Genomic DNA, 18,761 nt, shown 5'->3' on the forward strand with positions numbered 1-18,761 from the left:
AGCTGGATCAACTGGGTCTGAATTCTTTGTTGTCATGCAGGCTTTTCCACCCAGCTCCCATACTGCAGTGGGGTGTTAGCGCCATCCAAGTGTCCACGAATTACTGTTCCATGAACAATGTATCCGGCCTGCGCTACGCATGGAGGGACTGGCCTTGTGACTTTAAGGCATGTCCTGTTTACAGTGCTGATGGGGTTCTACCTCCACCTCCCTTCACTCTCAACCGCTGGCCAGACAAGCAGTGAGACGAGAACCCCCCTCTCCTAGAAATGGATTAGTCAACCCAAATGGGTGGGAAATTTGTTTTTGAATGATACCATATTACCTTGTTCTATCATTTGATGATAGTAAAATGAAATAAAATGTTTTTATTGAAATGCCAGGTGTAGTCCATTTTACATTGTCCACCAAATCAACTATAGTTAAGCAATAAGGCAGGAGGGGGTGTGGTATATGGCCAATATACCACAATTAAGGATTGGATACAGCTCTTAGCCTTGGTATATTGGCCATATATCACAAACCCCCAAGGGGCCTTATTGTTATTATAAACTGGTTACCAATGTAATTAGAACTGTAAAAATAAATGTTTTGTCATACCCGTGGTATACCAATCAGCATTCAGGGCTCAAACCACCCATTTTATAGTACTAACTACAGTGGTACATACAGGGGCAAACTTGATCATCTACACAAAGAGACCTGCAGAGGGCGGTCAGATCAACTTTCTTTCACATGATAACAACAACGTACATTGATCGTTTAAATGTAAGAGAACATGATTCTGTAGTCTCCTCTTCTTGGTTCCTTCTAGAACTGTCAATGTCAGTACAGACGCAACTGGTCCTATTGAGAACCTCCACACAGGTGTCACCAGGCTTTCTAGAGCAGTGGTGTAGTGGAGGGTAAATGCCATTTAATTTATTTTGCACAAGCATTTACCCACCTATCACAAATAAATGCATTGAAAATATATGGAGCGTTACTTTATTAACCGCAAAGGCGATCATCGTTTACCAGTTTTTTCTTTACCACTACTTCACTGGTCTGGAGGTTGAGGAGGAACGGATCAGTGGCTGAAGTAAGATGTAGAAGGTTGCAGGGTGGGTGAGTTTAGAAGATGCTGGTGAGAGGAACCAGGGGATTGTGGAGTCATGCCTGGGGAAAGAAGATGGGATTGAGTGGTTGAAATCAGATCTTGACTGGATAGTTGACCCATAATATCATTGCTTTCTATTTCTGCTAGCAGACAACAAGAATAATAAACAAAGGCCATTATATGCTAAATTATGAGGTTAGGGGGTGTACAGGTAGGTAGAGAAAGTGTGGCAAACTGCTCGGCCTCACCTACTAGATTGTTCTCCCCCCTGATGGTGTCATCAAAGCCCTGGTGTTTCTGGTAGGCCTCAAAGCTGACCGAGGCATCGTCCTCAGACAGGCTGTGTGGAACCTGGCCGTCGCCTGGACGACACACCTCAAAACGGATCCACTGATAACTACAGGGACATATCACACCAATAAGCAACACATAAGTCGTTCAGCTACATGTACTTTAGCAGATATGAGAGAGAATATTAAAGGTCAGTTCATCTAAAAAAGGAAATGCACCAATTGCAATCTCCACAAAGATAATGTGCAATGTTCAATTAATTTCCTGTGAGGTAGATGACATTATACTTGAGTACTAGAGACGCACTTGCTGCACTTGCGTGCTCCTGGGCAGCTCTGGATCAGGTTCTGGATGGTGGGGTGGGAGAAGCCAAAGAAGTCTGCTCCTGAAGGCACGATGGGTGCCACCGGTTTAGATCTGTAGGGGTATAGATGTAAGATAATGAGAGAAAAATCATACAATGAAATGCATCCACTGATTCTATAAGCCAGTCTGTACAGCAAGCAGGTACCTTAGAGCACCAATGGCCTTCAGCAGGTTGGAATGGCAGGTGAGGGCAGAGGAGGCAGCTATGGCATTCTGAGGGTCTTCCTCAGGCACTATCTCAAACTGGGAGGGGGGGGGGGGATGGTTTGATAAGGAAAACACTCCTCACAAAAACATAAGCTGTCTCACAGCACCTAATTGACTTACTTAGCACATGACTTCATAATGTTTTATAGCTCCATTAGTGCGAGTGTACCTGTGGGCCACCACCCCCGTCCTTAATCTGGCAGGTGTAGAGGCACTGCTGATCAGGGCTCTTCATGCTGGCGAAGAAGCGTGTGCTACAGAAACCCACTGGGTAGATGGCACACTGGTCATGGAACAGCATCCTGTCTGTGATAATCTGGAACAGAGAAGGACATCATTCTCTAGCCACTGATCTGAGAAGTCATGGGCTGTGTCCCAACAGTCTTAAATAGCCTCTCCTGGTCTCCTTTCATGGACACTGATCCTGACCAACATGATAAGGGAGGGCAATATGGTGGAAATCTGTTCAGTACTTTCAACAGAATGGTTATGCAAGTGAGGAGACAAGGAAAGGAGAACAATGTAAGATAAGTTGGACAGTTTTTATAAAGAGCAAATGTGAGTCATAAGTATGAGTTGAGACACAGACCTCCCCTAGACTGTACACAGTCAGACCCCCCAGTACTATGGGGAAGACAGGACGTCCTGAGGAGTCCAGAGCGATGGGCTGAACCAGCTTACGAGACCCCGCGTCAGCAAGCTTACGCTTTTTTGACATTCTTTTTGGACCTGAGGGAAATGTATTTTATGGAGTCAAAGAAAATACTGTGCTACCCATCATTACTAGACATAAGAATCTGTCTTATCTACAGGTAGGCTGATACGAACATGGCTCTACCCACCATCCTCTTTTCCATTCTCCCTGCCTCGTTCCTTCTTAGGCTTCTTAGGAAGGCCCTCCTCTGCCCCAGAGGTCCCAGAGGCCAGGTTATGACCCACAGGCAGGACTGACGCCCCCGTTGGGACGGAACTGAAGGTCACAGGGGTGTGAGAGCTGGTAGTAGCAGCGGTGAGCAGCTCCCCCTCTGACACAGACTGGTACTGCAACAGCGATTTCAGTAAGAACCTGGAAAACAAAGCACAAGAGATGCCCGATTAGACAACAAAAACTGTTTTCAAAGTACCTATCAGTGTCCAATTTTTTTTTTTTTAAATGCATCAATATAACACAGTTAAATTCACCTGCGCTCCTCTTTTGCTCGCACAAACTTCTCCTCTAAGTGTGCAACTTCATCACAGAGAGCCGCATTCTCCTGTGGGATATTCAGTTAGTGACTTCAGCCCTCAGCCTATAATACCATAGTCTACTACACATCTCCAACATTTCTCTTCCATACATCTAAGTGTTATGGGGGACACATGTAGCATCTGAACACATTGTGTTACAGAAATAACTTGAATAATACTCATTCAAGTGATTGTCTTTAGTATGTAGAGTACTCACAAAAATCATGGACAGTGCTGCTTTGCGTAGTCTGAGGTACTTTAGTCTGTACTTTTCGTTCTGGTTCTTGCGTGGGCCTTTCTTGGTCTTGGGCCTGGTCTCAGAGAGACCCGTGGGGGAGGGGAAGGGAGGCAGAGAGGCTGCAGAGCCAGAGCTGGAGAAGGTTGACTGGGGGGGAGACCCCATGAAAGACTGGGTGGTGAAGGACTGTAGAGCCTGCTGCCCCTCATCATCTGTCTGTGGATGGAGAGAGACCAAACTCAGTGGGCATTGCATCATAACGCCACATTCAAATACTAGTGGCAATGTAGGCCACGATCCACATATGATTGTGCATACAATGACAATGTTATGTAGATGAGGTATATCTGGAACAGTAACTTATACAACGCAAAATGAAAACTGTGACAGAGCAAAGTAACATGGCTACAATGACTATATAAAGGGAACAAATTATAATGTTAATTATCCAAACACATTGATCTTCCACTGCACTCTCCTAAATGTCTATATTTGTCAGATCAGCAGTGATAGAATTGAACTAAAGGGATTTCTTCTGACATCCTTTGCATAATGATAACTTACCAACAGTGCAAAGACTCCATTTCTGTTCTCAATCCTCTTGAATCTCCTGCTGCCTTTCTGTGTCTGCAACATAGTGGGATACTAAGGCCAGGGCTAGGTGTTGGGGAACTGACAATTGTCTTAAGGGTAGGTCTCACTGTTGTAACCTTGAATGACTAAGATCTAGCCTGTGTTATCTGCTACTTAAGAGCATCATGATGAATGTTCTAATCCTGGCACACTAGAGCACCATTGCATTCTCTCTGGTTCAAGGCACAGGCCATTGATGTGCAAACCTGTCCTACGTTCAACTAACGGCCTTTCTTTCAATAACAAAAGGAAGGGAAAAGCAACAGAGTGAAATGATATGCAGAAAGCAAAAAAAAAAAAAATGTTTTAATACTGAAATATCCACTTCGATAATGTACAGCACAAATAACGAAAATAAAGTGAACTACTTCATTTATAGTGGCCTTGGTGTGGAGTCCATTGAAATACAGCAAAGAAAATGGAGATGCTATAAGCTTTGGACCTATCACGGCCATTGAAGTGTCTCATTAGTCTTACCTCACGGTACATGACAGCCTCAAGGCTCGACTTCGCACTGTCCAGAAATAGAATATAAATGTGGTTATGGGCAGTTGAGGAATGATTACTGGGAATATCATGCTGTTGATCTATCAGGAATGTTTTTTAAAGTTTAAAATACATTTGTTTAAATGGATGCAGTTGACGCATTTTGTCTTTCTTTAAAATGCATTCTATATCTATAGAATTGATAATGTTGTACTGTACTTGGACTGAACCAATCCCCTGTCAATGATTTGCTGTTTGATCTCCTTGATGTGCATTGGGCGTCCAGCTGCCTCCAGTACAATCTGGGAAAGAGCAGACTGTTGTATTGCTGCTGCATTTCACTGACAGACAGCAATCTGATTTTAAATGTCAACATGGTACATACAGTAGCCTACAGACAGTGCTGTGTTAAAAAAAATACTATACCTGCGCAGCATCAAGCCATGTGAGATTGGGCTTGTCTGCAACATCATTAGCTGGTTCACTGGAAAAAGAATGAATAGACATTCATATTTAGGTAGACAGTTTAAGACAAAGCAAATAAATATTAATGTAAGAGACTTATCCTCATATAATACTAGCAGAAAGACCCAACATTATCTTTCCTGTGTAGTGGCAGCCTATTTGTCCTCCCACATACAACAGAATAAGGACGTGTGTGTGTAGATGCTGTTAATTTGGTATTGTTTACCTCTCTAGAGCCTCGGCAGCTCCTGCCAGGCTGGCCATGTTGTCCAAGGCAGGGAAGAGAGAGTAGTTTCCCTGTCCGTCTGGCTCCATCTCTGACTCAAAGTTGGACAGTGTGTTCAGTGGGTCCATAGGTGAGAGAGGAGTTCCTGTGGTCTGGTTTCTGCTCGTTGAGGGCTGGAACGAAACGAAAACACACATCCAAGAACTCTGGTCATCTAGATGATTTTGTAGAACATAGTTACTCCCTGGGAAAATAAGAAGAGGCATGAGGATGTTTTGGAAATGAGCTCGTCATAGATCGGCGACGGCGCATGAGCAGCTACTACCAGCGAGTTAGCTATCAATGATCGCAGATAACGCGTAGATAACGCGGCAGTTTACGCGAATGAACGTCTGTACGAGTATTCGTTATATTTTGCAAAAACTTACCCCACTCCTGTCAATTCGTGCTTGCTCTTTTCCGTGAATCATCGGAGAACCCTGAAGCACTTCTTCGCTTGTCTCCATTGCATTGTTTACATAACTTACACGTTGCAGCAAAAGCTTGACGCTAGCAAACAAACACGTTTTCCGGAGAGTATGTTTGTTAATGTTTGTTTCTAATCTCAACAATTACTATGATGAAAGATTTGAAAAAATCCAACAACGCGTTGTGCAGTCGACTTGTTTTTATCGCCTGAACTATTTCAGAAAACTGACGGAAACTACGCTTCGGAGGAATTAAAACGAGCACCATGCCTTTCCTGTCATTAGATTGCTTTTTTTTTTTTTGGGGAAATGTAGTTCTTAATGCAGCCTGTTGTCAACAGCTGATGTGCTCAAGTATGCTGTATCTGTAGTTGGAACTGAGTATGAGCTACGTTCACAATAATACTAAACAATATTTGTATCAATTGCATTTATTTAATGATAACTGTTTTATCAATGAACGTCTCGAATCTTGCTCTCTGACAGCAGATATGATCAAATGAGAAACAAACAAGTGCCAGCAGTCCTGCCAATGCCAGAAGGTACAGTAAACATGTCGACTTATACAACATCTGACTTTTATTTGAATCCCTAGGCTATGCTGACAGGAGTTTGACAATAATGAAGAAATAGACGAACAACCCTTGATCTATTATACACATACCCAACAGTTATATGCACGTCATTTGATATAAATCAAATACAGCAATCACTTATTTATTGCATTTCAATTTTATTTTGACAGGGAGTCAAAATTAGAGATGAGCCCATACATGAGCCCATACACATATTCATATTTATGGATGAATATCAAAGTAGACATACACTCTATAATAGCTTTCCCTTGTTTTGTAGTGATAGACAAGCAAGAAACATAGTAGTAAGCCTACAACAGTTTTGCAATTATTTACAGAGATAGAAAATTAGCGAAATACTGCAGTTTGTAATTTTTTTGCAGGAACATATAGAATGTTCATAACTAAATCGTATTAACTAAATCGTATTATCAATAGTTAGTAGTAGTAGTAGTATCTTAGTAGAAATCCAGCCAGCCGTAGTTCAGAAGAACACCAATCACCCGTTTGTACGCCAGATAGTACTCACTCTGCCTTGGACCATCTGAGAAATAAAGGTAACCTATAGGAAGAAACATTGGCTTCATCAGCAAAAGTTTTGTCCAGAGCAAATGTTGTGCTGAAGGCTTTATAAACTCATGTACAGTGGGGAGAACAAGTATTTAATACACTGCCGATTTTGCAGGTTTTCCTACTTACAAAGCATGTAGAGGTCTGTAATTTTTATCATAAGTACACTTCAACTGTGAGAGACGGAACCTAAAACAAAAATCCAGAAAATCACATTGTATGATTTTTAAGTAATTAATTTGCATTTGCATTTTATAATCCACACAGGTGGATTTTATTTAATTAATAATGTGACTTCTGAAGGTAATTGGTTGCACCAGATCTTATTTAGGGGCTTCATAGCAAAGGGGTGAATACATATGCACGCACCACTTTTCCTTCACTAATTTGGACTATTTTGTGTATGTCCATTACATGAAAATCAAATATAAATCCATTTAAATTACAGGTTGTAATGCAACAACATCGGAAAAAATGCCAAGGGGGATGAATACTTTTGCAAGGCACTGTATTTGTCACATGTGGAAATATGAGACCAAATCAAATCAAATTTATTTATATAGCCCTTCTTACATCAGCTGATAACTCAAAGTGCTGTACAGAGACCCAGCCTAAAACCCCAAACAGCAAAGCAATGCAGGTGTAGAAGCACGGTGGCTAGGAAAAACTCCCTAGAAAAGCCAAAACCTAGGAAAAAACCTAGAGAGGAACCAGGCTAAAAGGGGTGGCCAGTCCTCTTCTGGCTGTGCCGGGTGGAGATTATAACAGCACATGGCCAAGATGTTCAAATGTTCATAGATGACCAGCATGGTCAAATAATAATAATCACAATAGTTGTCGAGGGTGCAGCAAGTCAGCACCTCAGGAGTAAATGTCAGTTGGCTTTTCATAGCCGATCATTAAGAGTATCTCTACCCCTCCTGCTGTCTCTAGAGAGTTGAAAACAGCAGGTCTGGGACAGGTAGCACGTCCGGTGAACAGGTCAGGGTTCCATAGCCGCAGGCAAAACAGTTGAAACTGGAGCAGCAGCACGGCCAGGTGGACAGCAAGGAGTCATCATGCCAGGTAGTCCTGAGGCATGGTCCTAGGGCTCAGGTCCTCCGAGAGAGCGAAAGAAAGAGAGAATTAGAGAGAGCATACTTAAATTCACACAGGACACCGTATAAGACAGGAGAAGTACTCCAGATATAACAAACTGACCCTAGCACCCCGACACATAAACTACTGCAGCATAAATACTGGAGGCTGAGACAGGAGGGGTGAGGAGACACTGTGGCCCCATCAGATGATAGCCCCGGACAGGGCCAAACAGGAAGGATATAACCCCACCCACTTTGCCAAAGCACAGCCCCCACACCACTAGAGGGATATCTTCAACCACCAACTTACCATCCTGAGACAAGGCCGAGTATAGCCCACAAAGATCTCCGCCACGGCACAACCCAAGGGGGGGCGCCAACCCAGACAGGAAGATCACGTCAGTGACTCAACCCACTCAATTGACGCACCCCTCCTAGGGATGGCATGAAAGAGCACCAGTAAGCCAGTGACTCAGCCCCTGTAATAGGGTTAGAGGCAGAGAATCCCAGTGGAGAGAGGGGAGAGACAGCAAGGGTGGTTCGTTGCTCCAGAGCCTTTCCGTTCACCTTCACACTCCTGGGCCAGACTACACTCAATCATATGACCCACTGAAGAGATGAGTCTTCAGTAAAGACTTAAAAGTTGAGACCGAGTCTGCGTCTCTCACATGGGTAGGCAGACCATTCCATAAAAATGGAGCTCTATAGGAGAAAGCCCTGCCTCCAGCTGTTTGCTTAGAAATTCTGGCATCTCTGTTTTGTCCGAGTTTAAAAGTAGAAAGTTTGCAGCCATCCACTTCCTTATGTCTGAAACACAGGCTTCTAGCGAGGGCAATTTTGGGGCTTCACCATGTTTCATTGAAATGTACAGCTGTGTGTCATCCGCGTAGCAGTGAAAGTTAACATTATGTTTTCGAATGACATCCCCAAGAGGTAAAATATATAGTGAAAACAATAGTGGTCCTAAAACGGAACCTTGAGGAACACCGAAATGTACAGTTGATTTGTCAGAGGACAAACCATTCACAGAGACAAACTGATATCTTTCCGACAGATAAGATCTAAACCAGGCCAGAACTTGTCCGTGTAGACCAATTTGGGTTTCCAATCTCTCCAAAAGAATGTGGTGATCGATGGTATCAAAGGCAGCACTAAGGTCTAGGTGCACGAGGACAGATGCAGAGCCTCGGTCTGACGCCATTAAAAGGTCATTTACCACCTTCAAAAGTGCAGTCTCAGTGCTATGATGGGGTCTAAAACCAGACTGAAGCATTTCGTATACATTGTTTGTCTTCAGGAAGGCAGTGAGTTGCTGCGCAACAGCTTTTTCAAAAGAAATTGAGAGGAATGGAAGATTCGATATAGGCCGATAGTTGTTTATATTTTCTGGGTCAAGGTTTGGCTTTTTCAAAAGAGGCTTTATTACTGCCAGTTTTAGTGAGTTTGGTACACATCCGGTGGATAGAGAGCCGTTTATTATGTTCAACATAGGAGGGCCAAGCACAGGAAGCAGCTCTTTCAGTAGTTTAGTTGGAATAGGGTCCAGTATGCAGCTTGAAGGTTTAGAGGCCATGATAATTTTCATCATTGTGTCAAGAGATATAGTACTTAAACACTTGAGTGTCTCTCTTGATCCTAGAGTTGTGCAGACTCAGGACAGCTGAGCTTTGGAGAAATACGCAGATTTAAAGAGGAGTCCGTAATTTGCTTTCTAATGATCATGATCTTTTCCTCAAAGAAGTTCATGAATTTATTACTGCTGAAGTGAAAGCCATCCTCACTTGGGGAATGCTGCTTTTTAGTTAGCTTTGCGACAGTATCAAAAATAAATAGCGGATTGTTTTTATTTTCCTCAATTAAGTTGGAAAAATTGGATGATCGAGCAGCAATGAGGGCTCTTCGATACTGCACAGTACTGTCTTTCCAAGCTAGTCGGAAGACTTTCAGTTTGGTGTGGCGCCATTTCCGTTCCAATTTTCTGGAAGCTTGCTTCAGAGCTCGGGTATTTTCTGTATACCAGGGAGCTAGTTTCTTATGACAAATGTTTTTAGTTTTTAGGGGTGCAACTGCATCTAGGGTATTGAGCAAGGTTAAATTGAGTTCCTCAGTTAGGTGGTTAACTGATTTTTGTCCTCTGACGTCCTTGGGTAGGCAGAGGGAGTCTGGAAGGGCATCAAGGAATCTTTGTGTTGTCTGAGAATTTATAGCACGACTTCTGATGCTCCTTGGTTAGGGTCTGAGCAGATTATTTGTTGCGATTGCAAACGTAATAAAATGGTGGTCCGATAGTCCAGGATTATGAGGAAAAAAGATCTACAACATTTATTCCATGGGACAAAACTAGGTTCAGAGTATGACTGTGACAGTGAGTAAGTAGGTCCAGAGACATGTTGGACAAAACCCACTGAGTCAATGATGGCTCCGAAAGCCTTTTGGACTTTTCCATATGAATATTAAAATCACCCAAAATTTGAATATTATCTGCTATGACTACAAGGTCCGATAGGAATTCAGGGAACTCAGTGAGGAACGCTGTATATGGCCCAGGAGGCCTGTAAACAGTAGCTATAAAAAGGGATTGAGTAGGCTTCATAGATTTCATGACTTTTTCTCAAAAGACAAAAACGTTTTGTAAATTGAATTTTGCTATCGTAAATGTTAGCAACACCTCCGCCTTTGCGGGATGCACGGGGGATATGGTCACTAGTGTAACCAGGAGGTGAGGCCTCATTTAACACAGTAAATTCATCAGGCTTAAGCCATGTTTCAGTCAGGCCAATCACATCAAGATTATGATTAGTGATTAGTTCTGTAACGGCAGCCTTCCCTCTCTTCACGAGAAGAGGGATCAGGGATCGGACCAACACGCAGCGTAGCCAGTGCTCAACATGTTTAATAAAACGATAAACACGATACAAAATAACAAATGTGGCAAACCGATACAGCCCTATCTGGTGCAGAGAAAACACAAAGACAGGAAACAACCACCCACAAACCCCAACACAAAACAAGCCACCTATATATGATTCCCAATCAGAGACAACACAAAACACCTGCCTCTGATTGAGAACCATATTAGGCCAAACATAGAAACAGACAAACTAGACACACAACATAGAATGCCCACCCAGCTCACGTCCTGACCAACACTAAAACAAGCAAAACACACAAGAACTATGGTCAGAACGTGACAAGTTCATTGACTATAACTGCCTTTGAAGTGAGGGATCTAACATTAAGTAGCCCTATTTTGAGATGTGAGGTATCACGATCTCTTTCAATAATGGCAGGAATGGAGGAGGAAGGAAATACTGTTTGTAGAAGAGAGAGTTTGGGAGTGGGAGTACACAAATCAAATTTAGCTGTAATTTTTTGGTGCTTTTGACATTCCTGTCATTACTGTACCTTCAAACAGATATACCACATATTTAGCTGGGACTTCATAGGCAGCATTTAGCTGGGACTTCATTCATCTGAGCCCATCTCGAGCTCACTTTAGTCAGCCTAATTCCTTGGACAGCCGTGCTCTTCAGCCAGTAGTACCTATAATGACAGAGAATCAGCTTGAAACACAGGTTGCAATCATACAGGCCTTTTCTTACAAGATAATGATAAAATTGTCTTGCATTGGAAATGTTTGCAAGGATCCAACTCACTCATTTTTGAAGAAGTACAGTTCTCCCCTGATCGAGGAGGCTGCGTCAAACACCAGGTCCCGGTTGCACTGCTCGTCTTTGGGTTTGGGTCTGGAGTCTGGCTTGGGGTTCTCTGTTGGCTCCTCGGGTTCTGGCTCTGGTCCTGGTTTGGGTTCGGGCTTGGGTGTAGGCTTGATATGAGGTGTACGGGTACCTTTAAGATAACACACACCGCACAAAATCCATAAAGATAGTAATAAAAAACACATGTAGTGAACATAATTATTCTATAGAAATTGATTGATTACCATTGAGGGCTTGGACCCCACGTCTGTCATCACCAGGCAGTGTGTATCCATTGGTATTTACATACTGATAGGTGGGGAACATCAGAGCTCTCCTGTCCCTGGAGTGGTCAAGTCCCAGAGCGTGACCAAACTCATGGGCCGCCACCAACTGCAGATTCACTCCTGAGGACAACATTACACGTGAGTCTGTTGAATAAGTGAATCGGGCAACACTATGTTTTAAATATTGTTGTGTGTTCAGATGGTCACCCCTCTAGCTCATTGTCCAGGTTTCGTCATCATCAAAGTGTGTGTCCCGTCCAGGGGAGTTGGCAAGGGCTAAGACACCATTCGGCCATCAAAAGGATAGAAGTCCCCATGATCTGTGTTTGGAGAAGCGAGATTTAAGATATTTTGTCAGTAGTGTATAGAGATGGTATTGAATCCATACCATTGTGATAGTCCATACTCACATCAACCCTTGAAGAGGATCATGATGTCGGCAGTGTAGATCTGTTTGAAGTCTTGAGGGATTACATCACTGTAGATTTGGAAGGCCTGGGCTATAGTTGCATCTACATCACTCTGCCTCAGGTCTGGTGTATACTGAGTGATTCTGTTAAACACAAGTCATTCAGCACTCACTCATTGACATTACCTGACAAGTTAAAGGGACCCATTTTACTCCTGCAGTGCAGTGCAACCTAGGCACTGCACAATGACCCAGGCTGGGTAACAACGGATTTGACATTTCAGCAGATGATCAACAATTATCCATGAATACCATATTATTTTCCTTGATTTTAGCTGTCAAACTTAATGCACTTAAAGAGCTTTTACTATACCTGTAGGTGACAGTGCTCTTCTCCCATTTTGGTTTCCTGTGGAAGTGTCCATATCTGCTGATGTCAGACACTCCACACCTGGACTCTTTCATCACCTCCAGAGTGTTTTTGTCCAGAACCCCAGTGGCTTCCAGGCAAAGAACGCCTACATGGCCTCCAGGCTCTTGTGAATGTCAGGCTTGATAATAATCCGGGAAGTTGATTTCGTCAACCCCACATCTGTGTAGTATTGAGACCTGTTGTAGGAGGAGGATTAGAGACAACATTTTAAACTATCATGCCTATTAGGACTCTCATGCAAAACAGTACAAGCATAACAAGTAGGCTAACAAGTATTTTCTCGCCTCATTCTGAGATAATACTGACAATACGGGTAGCAACACACTGAGCCATGTGATGCTAAATTACCCCAGCAACTGTCTCGTCGTCCTCTGGTGATGTTTGGACCTCTGGAGTGCTGGTGAGGGCAGCCTGACACAGACCCAAACAGGCCAGAAACAGGACCGCGGAACCCATAGGAAGACCCATAATTTACAAACCTGTGGTAATGCAGAGAGGGGAGACCCTCTCTTTCTCTATCACCCTGCCCTGTCCACACTCTCTTTTATATGATCCCTAACAACCTGTGGTGTACATGGTTCCAATCAGAACATGAGTGAGATGCCAAAGTCGGCTTTGTGCTGTTGAACATTGCTGTAAACGTTAGGACAAGCCCCTATTCTCAAGGAAGAGGGATCGTCCTCCTGATAACATTTTTGGAGGTGGTGCGTAGAGTTTGGGGTGATTGTTAGGGTGAGGTTTAGGCATACTGTAGGTACACATTGTCAGGATAATACAGTGGTTAGTTTGAATATCTTTGATCAGTCAATGGAAGCACATCTATTAACATTCAAACTTCTAAATACCTTTTTTATTGAAATACAATTCAAAATTGTAACATATTACTACATTATAATACAATTAATACATTTGTATTTTATGTTCTGTACACATACAGAAAGATACCACTGGGATTTAAGTGAACTGGCCTTGAAGATGGTTGCTTGATGATGTAATTTAACATCTTGCAACACTGTCATCAACATTCAACTGATGAGTTATCTTGGTTCATGCAAGGTGAGGTGCTCTGGATAAGAGCGTCTGCTAAATGACTTAAATGTAAAATGTCTGTAAGTAGTATTCCTTTTCATGAAGGAGTGTAGGGTTACGTCTAGTGTCTTTGACAGATATGTTAGCAGCCCAGCCATGCATTTGCTAGGATTCGACTCAGCTCCCGGTTCTGTCTGCAGTCATAGTTGTATGCTTTTTTTCCACTGAAGAGGTAGATAGTACCTGTTGATGAGAAAACATGATAATGTTTTGTTAAAGTGGGCCTAGTAATCAAAATAACACAAATGTGTCATGATATCAAAATGTATGCAATTGAAGGCAAGATGACATGGCAAACTGTTTTATAGGCTACCTTGTAACTCAAATGCAGCATCAACACTCCTCCCAATACCTGGCCAGTCTGATGAACGTCTGTGTTCATCGTATCTATACATTGTATAAAAAATAAACATTGAACTTATAAATGATGGATTGCTTATGTGCAGTTGCTTTCTAACATGTCTCATTGTTAAACACTAGATGGCAGTCTTTGCCTCTCAGGAGCTGGAATGCCTATTCATCAAACACTGCAACAGTCAAGACATACTGCTCTTACCAAAACAGTGGACGTTTGGAAACATTATATTTTCTGCACCAGAATACTGTATTATACTGTAATTACCATTCACTTTATGTTTGTCATTTACCCAAAAACATTTTGTTAGAGACTGTGTTTACCTGTAGTAATCGTGTCCTATGAAGAATACGTTTTTTCCATATTCACTGATATGAACAGCAGCGTCAATGTTCCTTACTCTGACTGGGAATCCATAGTCATATATGGAGCCAAAGTGGCTTTTCATCTTAAGCTGTCAAACCACCCAGTACTTAGGACCTGAAACACAGAGCACCGCCACTGCCTTTGGAACACGATGAGAACCATACCACAAGAACTGCCAGATGGCAATAAGCTTTGTGAGTTTCTTGCATGAGGTGCGACATTTTTGACATAGGGCTATAATTTAGGTCCAGTTGTTCTTTGAAACAGTTTTCTGTTTCAAATCTAGCCTTGTCATGCTGCGAGGCCTAAGTGAGGCCTTTGAGGCGATCCGACTGCACATTACCAGTGAAGACATATGCAACGCCTTTGGCAGAGATGTCATCGGCCGCACCCACAGGAGAGTTGATGCTGGGAAGGTATGTGCTGCTGGGGCCCTCTCTCAGACAGTTCCAGTATGTCTTCCATGTTGTCCTCAACCACATGTACCTGGAGGGAAACAAACCGCTGTGTTGGGGCAAATAAGAATTTATACTACAGAAATCATATTGCATAATTCAAAACTCCTTTACATGTTTTTTAAAGAGAACTATCTCCTTCCCGAACACTGCCACTGCATCAACAGAGAAGTTGGGATCGCACTTCTTAGGAAGGTTAGGTGGATCCTGTTTTCTGACTGTCTTGCCTTGGAAATAAAATCAAAGTCTCCCATGTTTAGATAGAAATCCACCAAAAATGGACCATGTGATAACTATGGTGATTTCAACTCAACTGCTGGAGTCCCAGCGCGTCACCTCATGGCAGTGTGTACTGTGCTCCATTGTAATACTTGTAGTTGGGGTACATGAGAGATGAGGGGTCTTTGGAATGGGAGAGACCAAGGTAGTGGCCTGACTCATGGTGAACAGGTTGTAACCTAAAACAACATCCAATGAGAAAATGTTTATTTGTCTATAATCATATTTGAAATCCTATATTATTGTGTTTTATAAAAACAATTCAGATCCTCATGTTATGCTTGGAGCAGTGGCCCTACCTAGGTTGCAATGCCCCATTGTCCAGATTTCATCCTTGTCAAAGTGCACGTCTCCACCCATGCACTCCCTTGGCTTGAAGGCGTGAGCCAGAACACCTGTTGGGCCATCAAAGGGAAAGAAGTTTCCATGAGCTACGATGGATAGATGGAGAGAGATGTACTAACAGTCATGTACCTGGAAACTGGCTCCAGTAAGTATATAATTATAGCGCAATTAAAATCTCACATGCAGCCACACACATTCTCTACCACCTCTATTAGAAACTACACTGAACTGAACAGAGACTGATTTAGGGTCAGAATACTCTTTCTTGCGAAGGAGAGGACAATGTCTGCCTTGTCGTGGTTGACATTGATGAATTTCAGTGGGGCCGCGTCACTCCAGATTTTCAGGGCCAAACGGAATGAGGTATCCACCTCTTCCCTTGTAAGGTCAGGGGTGTACTGAGCAATCCTGCTGGTCATTGGCACACAGAAAACACAGAAAAGCATGAAGCAACCTGAACGAAATATGACTAGTTATATCCAGTGAGTTGGTCATCTATTGGCAGGTATTGATTGTTGCAATTCAGTGATGAAACAAAACTGTGAAGTTATGATAACTTTGTTAATTTTGTGTGTTATGTAATTCCTCTTATACACTGAATGTACAAAACATTAGGAACAGATTCCTAATATTGAGTTGCACCCCCTTTACCCTCAGAACAGCCTCAATTTATCGGGGCGTGGACTCTACATGGTGTCGAAAGAATTCCACAGGGATGCTGGCCCATGTTGACTCCAACGCTTCCCACAGTTGTGTCAAGTTGGCTGGATGTCCTTTGGGTGGTGGACCATTCTTGATACACACGGGAAACTGTTGAGCGTGAAAAATCCAGAAGCGATGCAGTTCTTGACACACTCAAACCGGTGCGCCTGGCACCTACTACCATACCCCGTTCAAAGGCACTTAAATCTTTAGTCTTGCCCATTCACCCTCTGAATGGCACACATACACAATCCATGTCTCAATTGTCTCAAGGTTTAAAAATCCTTCATTACCTGTTTCCTCCCATTCATCTACACTGATTGAAGTGGATTTAACAAGTGACATCAATAAGGGATCATAGCTTTCACCTGGATTCACCTGGTCAGTCTATGTCATGATCCTAATGATTTGTACACTCAGTGTAATTCCCTGCAGTTAAAACATATGAAAGTCTGTTTTGGGAAGTGACAGTGCTTTCGGAAAGTATTCAGACACCTTGACTTTTTCCACATTTTGTTACGTTACAGCCTTATTCTAAAATGTATTTAAAAAAAATTTATCCTCAGCAATCTACACACAATACCCCAAAATGACAAAGTGAAAACAGGTTTTTAGAAAGTTATGCAAATGTATTACAATTAAAAAACAGAAATAGCTTTTTTACATAAGTATTCAGACCCTTTGCTATGAGACTCGACATTGAGCTCAGGTGCATCCTGTTTCCATTTACCATCCTTGAGATGTGGTAAATTAAAATGTTTGGACATTATTTGGAAAGGCACATACCTGTCTATATAAGTTCCCACAGTTGACAGTGCATGTCAGAGCAAAAACCAAGCCATGAAGTTGAAGGAATTGTCCGCAGGATTGCGTCGAGGCACAGATCTGGTGAAGGGTACCAAAAAAGTTCTACAGCATTTAAGGTCCCCAAGAACACAGTGGCCTCCATCATTCTTCAATGGAAGAAGTTTGGAACCACCAAGACTCTTCCTAGAGCTGGCCACCTGGCCAAACTGAGCAATCAGGGGAGAAGGACCTTGGTGAGGGAGGTGACCAAGAACCCGATGGTCACTCTGACAGAGCTCTAGAGTTCCTCTGTGGAGATGGGAGAACCTTCCAGAAGGACAACCATCTCTGAAGCACTCCACCAATCAGGCCTTTATGGTAGAGTGGCCAGACGGAAGCCACTCCTCTGTAAAAGGCACATGACAGCCCGCTCTGAGTTTGCCCAAAGGCACCTAAAGACTCTCAGACCATGAGAAACAAGATTCTCTGGTCTGATGAAACCAAGATTGATGGATTGATGGCCGTGGATTGATGGCAGCATTCGCGTGAAACTGAAAGCTCGAACCACTGCTTTTAACCAGGGCAAGGTGACCGGAAACATGACCGAATACAAACAGTGTAGCTATTCCCTCCGCAAGGCAATCAAACAAGCTAAGTGCCAGTATAGAGACAAAGTAGAGTCGCAATTCAACAGCTCAGACACAAGAGGTATGTAGCAGGGTCTACAGTCAATCACGGATTACAAAAAGAAAACCAGCCCCGTCGCAGACCAGGATGTCTTGCTCCCAGACAGACTAAATAACTTTTTTGCTCGCGTTGAGGACAATACAGTGCCACTGACAAGGCCCGCTACCAAAACCTGCGGGCTCCTTCACTGCAGCCGAGGTGAGTAAAACATTTAAACGTGTTAACCCTCGCAAGGCTGCAGACCCAGACGGCATTCCCAGCCGCGTCCTCAGAGCATGCGCAGACCAGCTGGCTGGTGTGTTTAAGGACATATTCAATCAATCCTTATCCCAGTCTGCTGTTCCCACATGCTTCAAGAGGGCCACCATTGTTCCTGTTCCCAAAAAAGTTAAGGTAACTGAGCTAAACGACTACCGCCCCGTAGCACTCACTTCCGTCATCATGAAGTGCTTTGAGAGACTAGTCAAGGACCATATCACCTCCACCCTACCTGACACCCTAGACCCACTCCTATTTGCTTACCGACCCAATAGGTCCACAGACGACGCAATCGCAACCACACTGCACACTGCCCTAACCCATCTGGACAAGAGGAATGCCTATGTGAGAATGCTGTTCATCGACTACAGCTCAGCATTTAACACCATAGTACCCTCCAAACTCGTAATCAAGCTCGAGACCCTGGGTCTCAACCCCGCCCTGTGCAACTGGGTACTGGACTTCCTGAAGGGCCGCCCCCAGGTGGTGAGGGTAGGTAACAACATCTCCACCCCGCTGATCCTCAACACTGGGGCCCCACAAGGGTGCGTTCTGAGCCCTCTCCTGTACTGCCTGTTCACCCACGACTGCGTGGCCATGCATGCCTCCAACTCAATCATCAAGTTTGCGGACGACACTACAGTGGTAGGCTTGATTACCAACAACGACGAGACGGCCTACAG

The 18,761-nt window shown here is 43.3% G+C and overlaps 1 protein-coding gene and 1 pseudogene across 4 annotated transcripts; both read right to left on the reverse strand.

Annotated features, from left to right (window-relative positions):
* Positions 1-353: 353 nt before the first annotated feature.
* tbrg1 (transforming growth factor beta regulator 1) lies at positions 354-5,951 on the reverse strand. 4 transcript variants are annotated; one of them, XM_071357604.1, is made up of 15 exons: positions 5,667-5,951; positions 5,239-5,411; positions 4,974-5,031; positions 4,767-4,849; positions 4,539-4,575; positions 3,993-4,055; positions 3,408-3,644; positions 3,146-3,216; positions 2,806-3,029; positions 2,553-2,692; positions 2,133-2,279; positions 1,902-1,999; positions 1,697-1,807; positions 1,352-1,496; positions 354-1,158 (listed from the first exon to the last, which is right to left on the reverse strand). In XM_071357604.1, exons 1-15 carry the CDS (start codon positions 5,742-5,744, stop codon positions 1,153-1,155), a joined length of 1,671 nt encoding a protein of 556 aa, XP_071213705.1. In that variant the 5' UTR covers positions 5,745-5,951; the 3' UTR covers positions 354-1,152. The 4 variants fall into 4 exon arrangements, with proteins under 4 accessions (XP_071213705.1, XP_071213702.1, XP_071213703.1 ...); XM_071357601.1 differs by having other exon boundaries at positions 1,348-1,496; XM_071357602.1 differs by having other exon boundaries at positions 1,348-1,496; positions 5,239-5,482.
* A 787-nt stretch (positions 5,952-6,738) lies between these two features.
* Positions 6,739-13,224, reverse strand: LOC139548475 (collagenase 3-like; annotated as a pseudogene).
* Positions 13,225-18,761: the final 5,537 nt, after the last annotated feature.

The sequence above is a fragment of the Salvelinus alpinus genome, chromosome 21, assembly GCF_045679555.1.
Source record: "Salvelinus alpinus chromosome 21, SLU_Salpinus.1, whole genome shotgun sequence".
NCBI classification, from domain to species: Eukaryota; Metazoa; Chordata; class Actinopteri; order Salmoniformes; family Salmonidae; genus Salvelinus; species Salvelinus alpinus.

What these genes read in the sequence shown, in the direction of transcription:
- tbrg1 (XM_071357601.1), bottom strand. Translation starts at nt 5,744, where the DNA reads ATGGAGACAAGCGAAGAAGTGCTTCAGGGTTCTCCGATGATTCACGGA. An exon ending in AGGCTGTCATGTACCGTGAG is followed by an intron (nt 4,056 to 4,538) that starts GTAAGACTAATG and finishes ACTATGTTGCAG; the next exon opens with ACACAGAAAGGCAGCAGGAG. An exon ending in ATGGAGTCTTTGCACTGTTG is followed by an intron (nt 3,645 to 3,992) that starts GTAAGTTATCAT and finishes CTCCATCCACAG; the next exon opens with ACAGATGATGAGGGGCAGCA.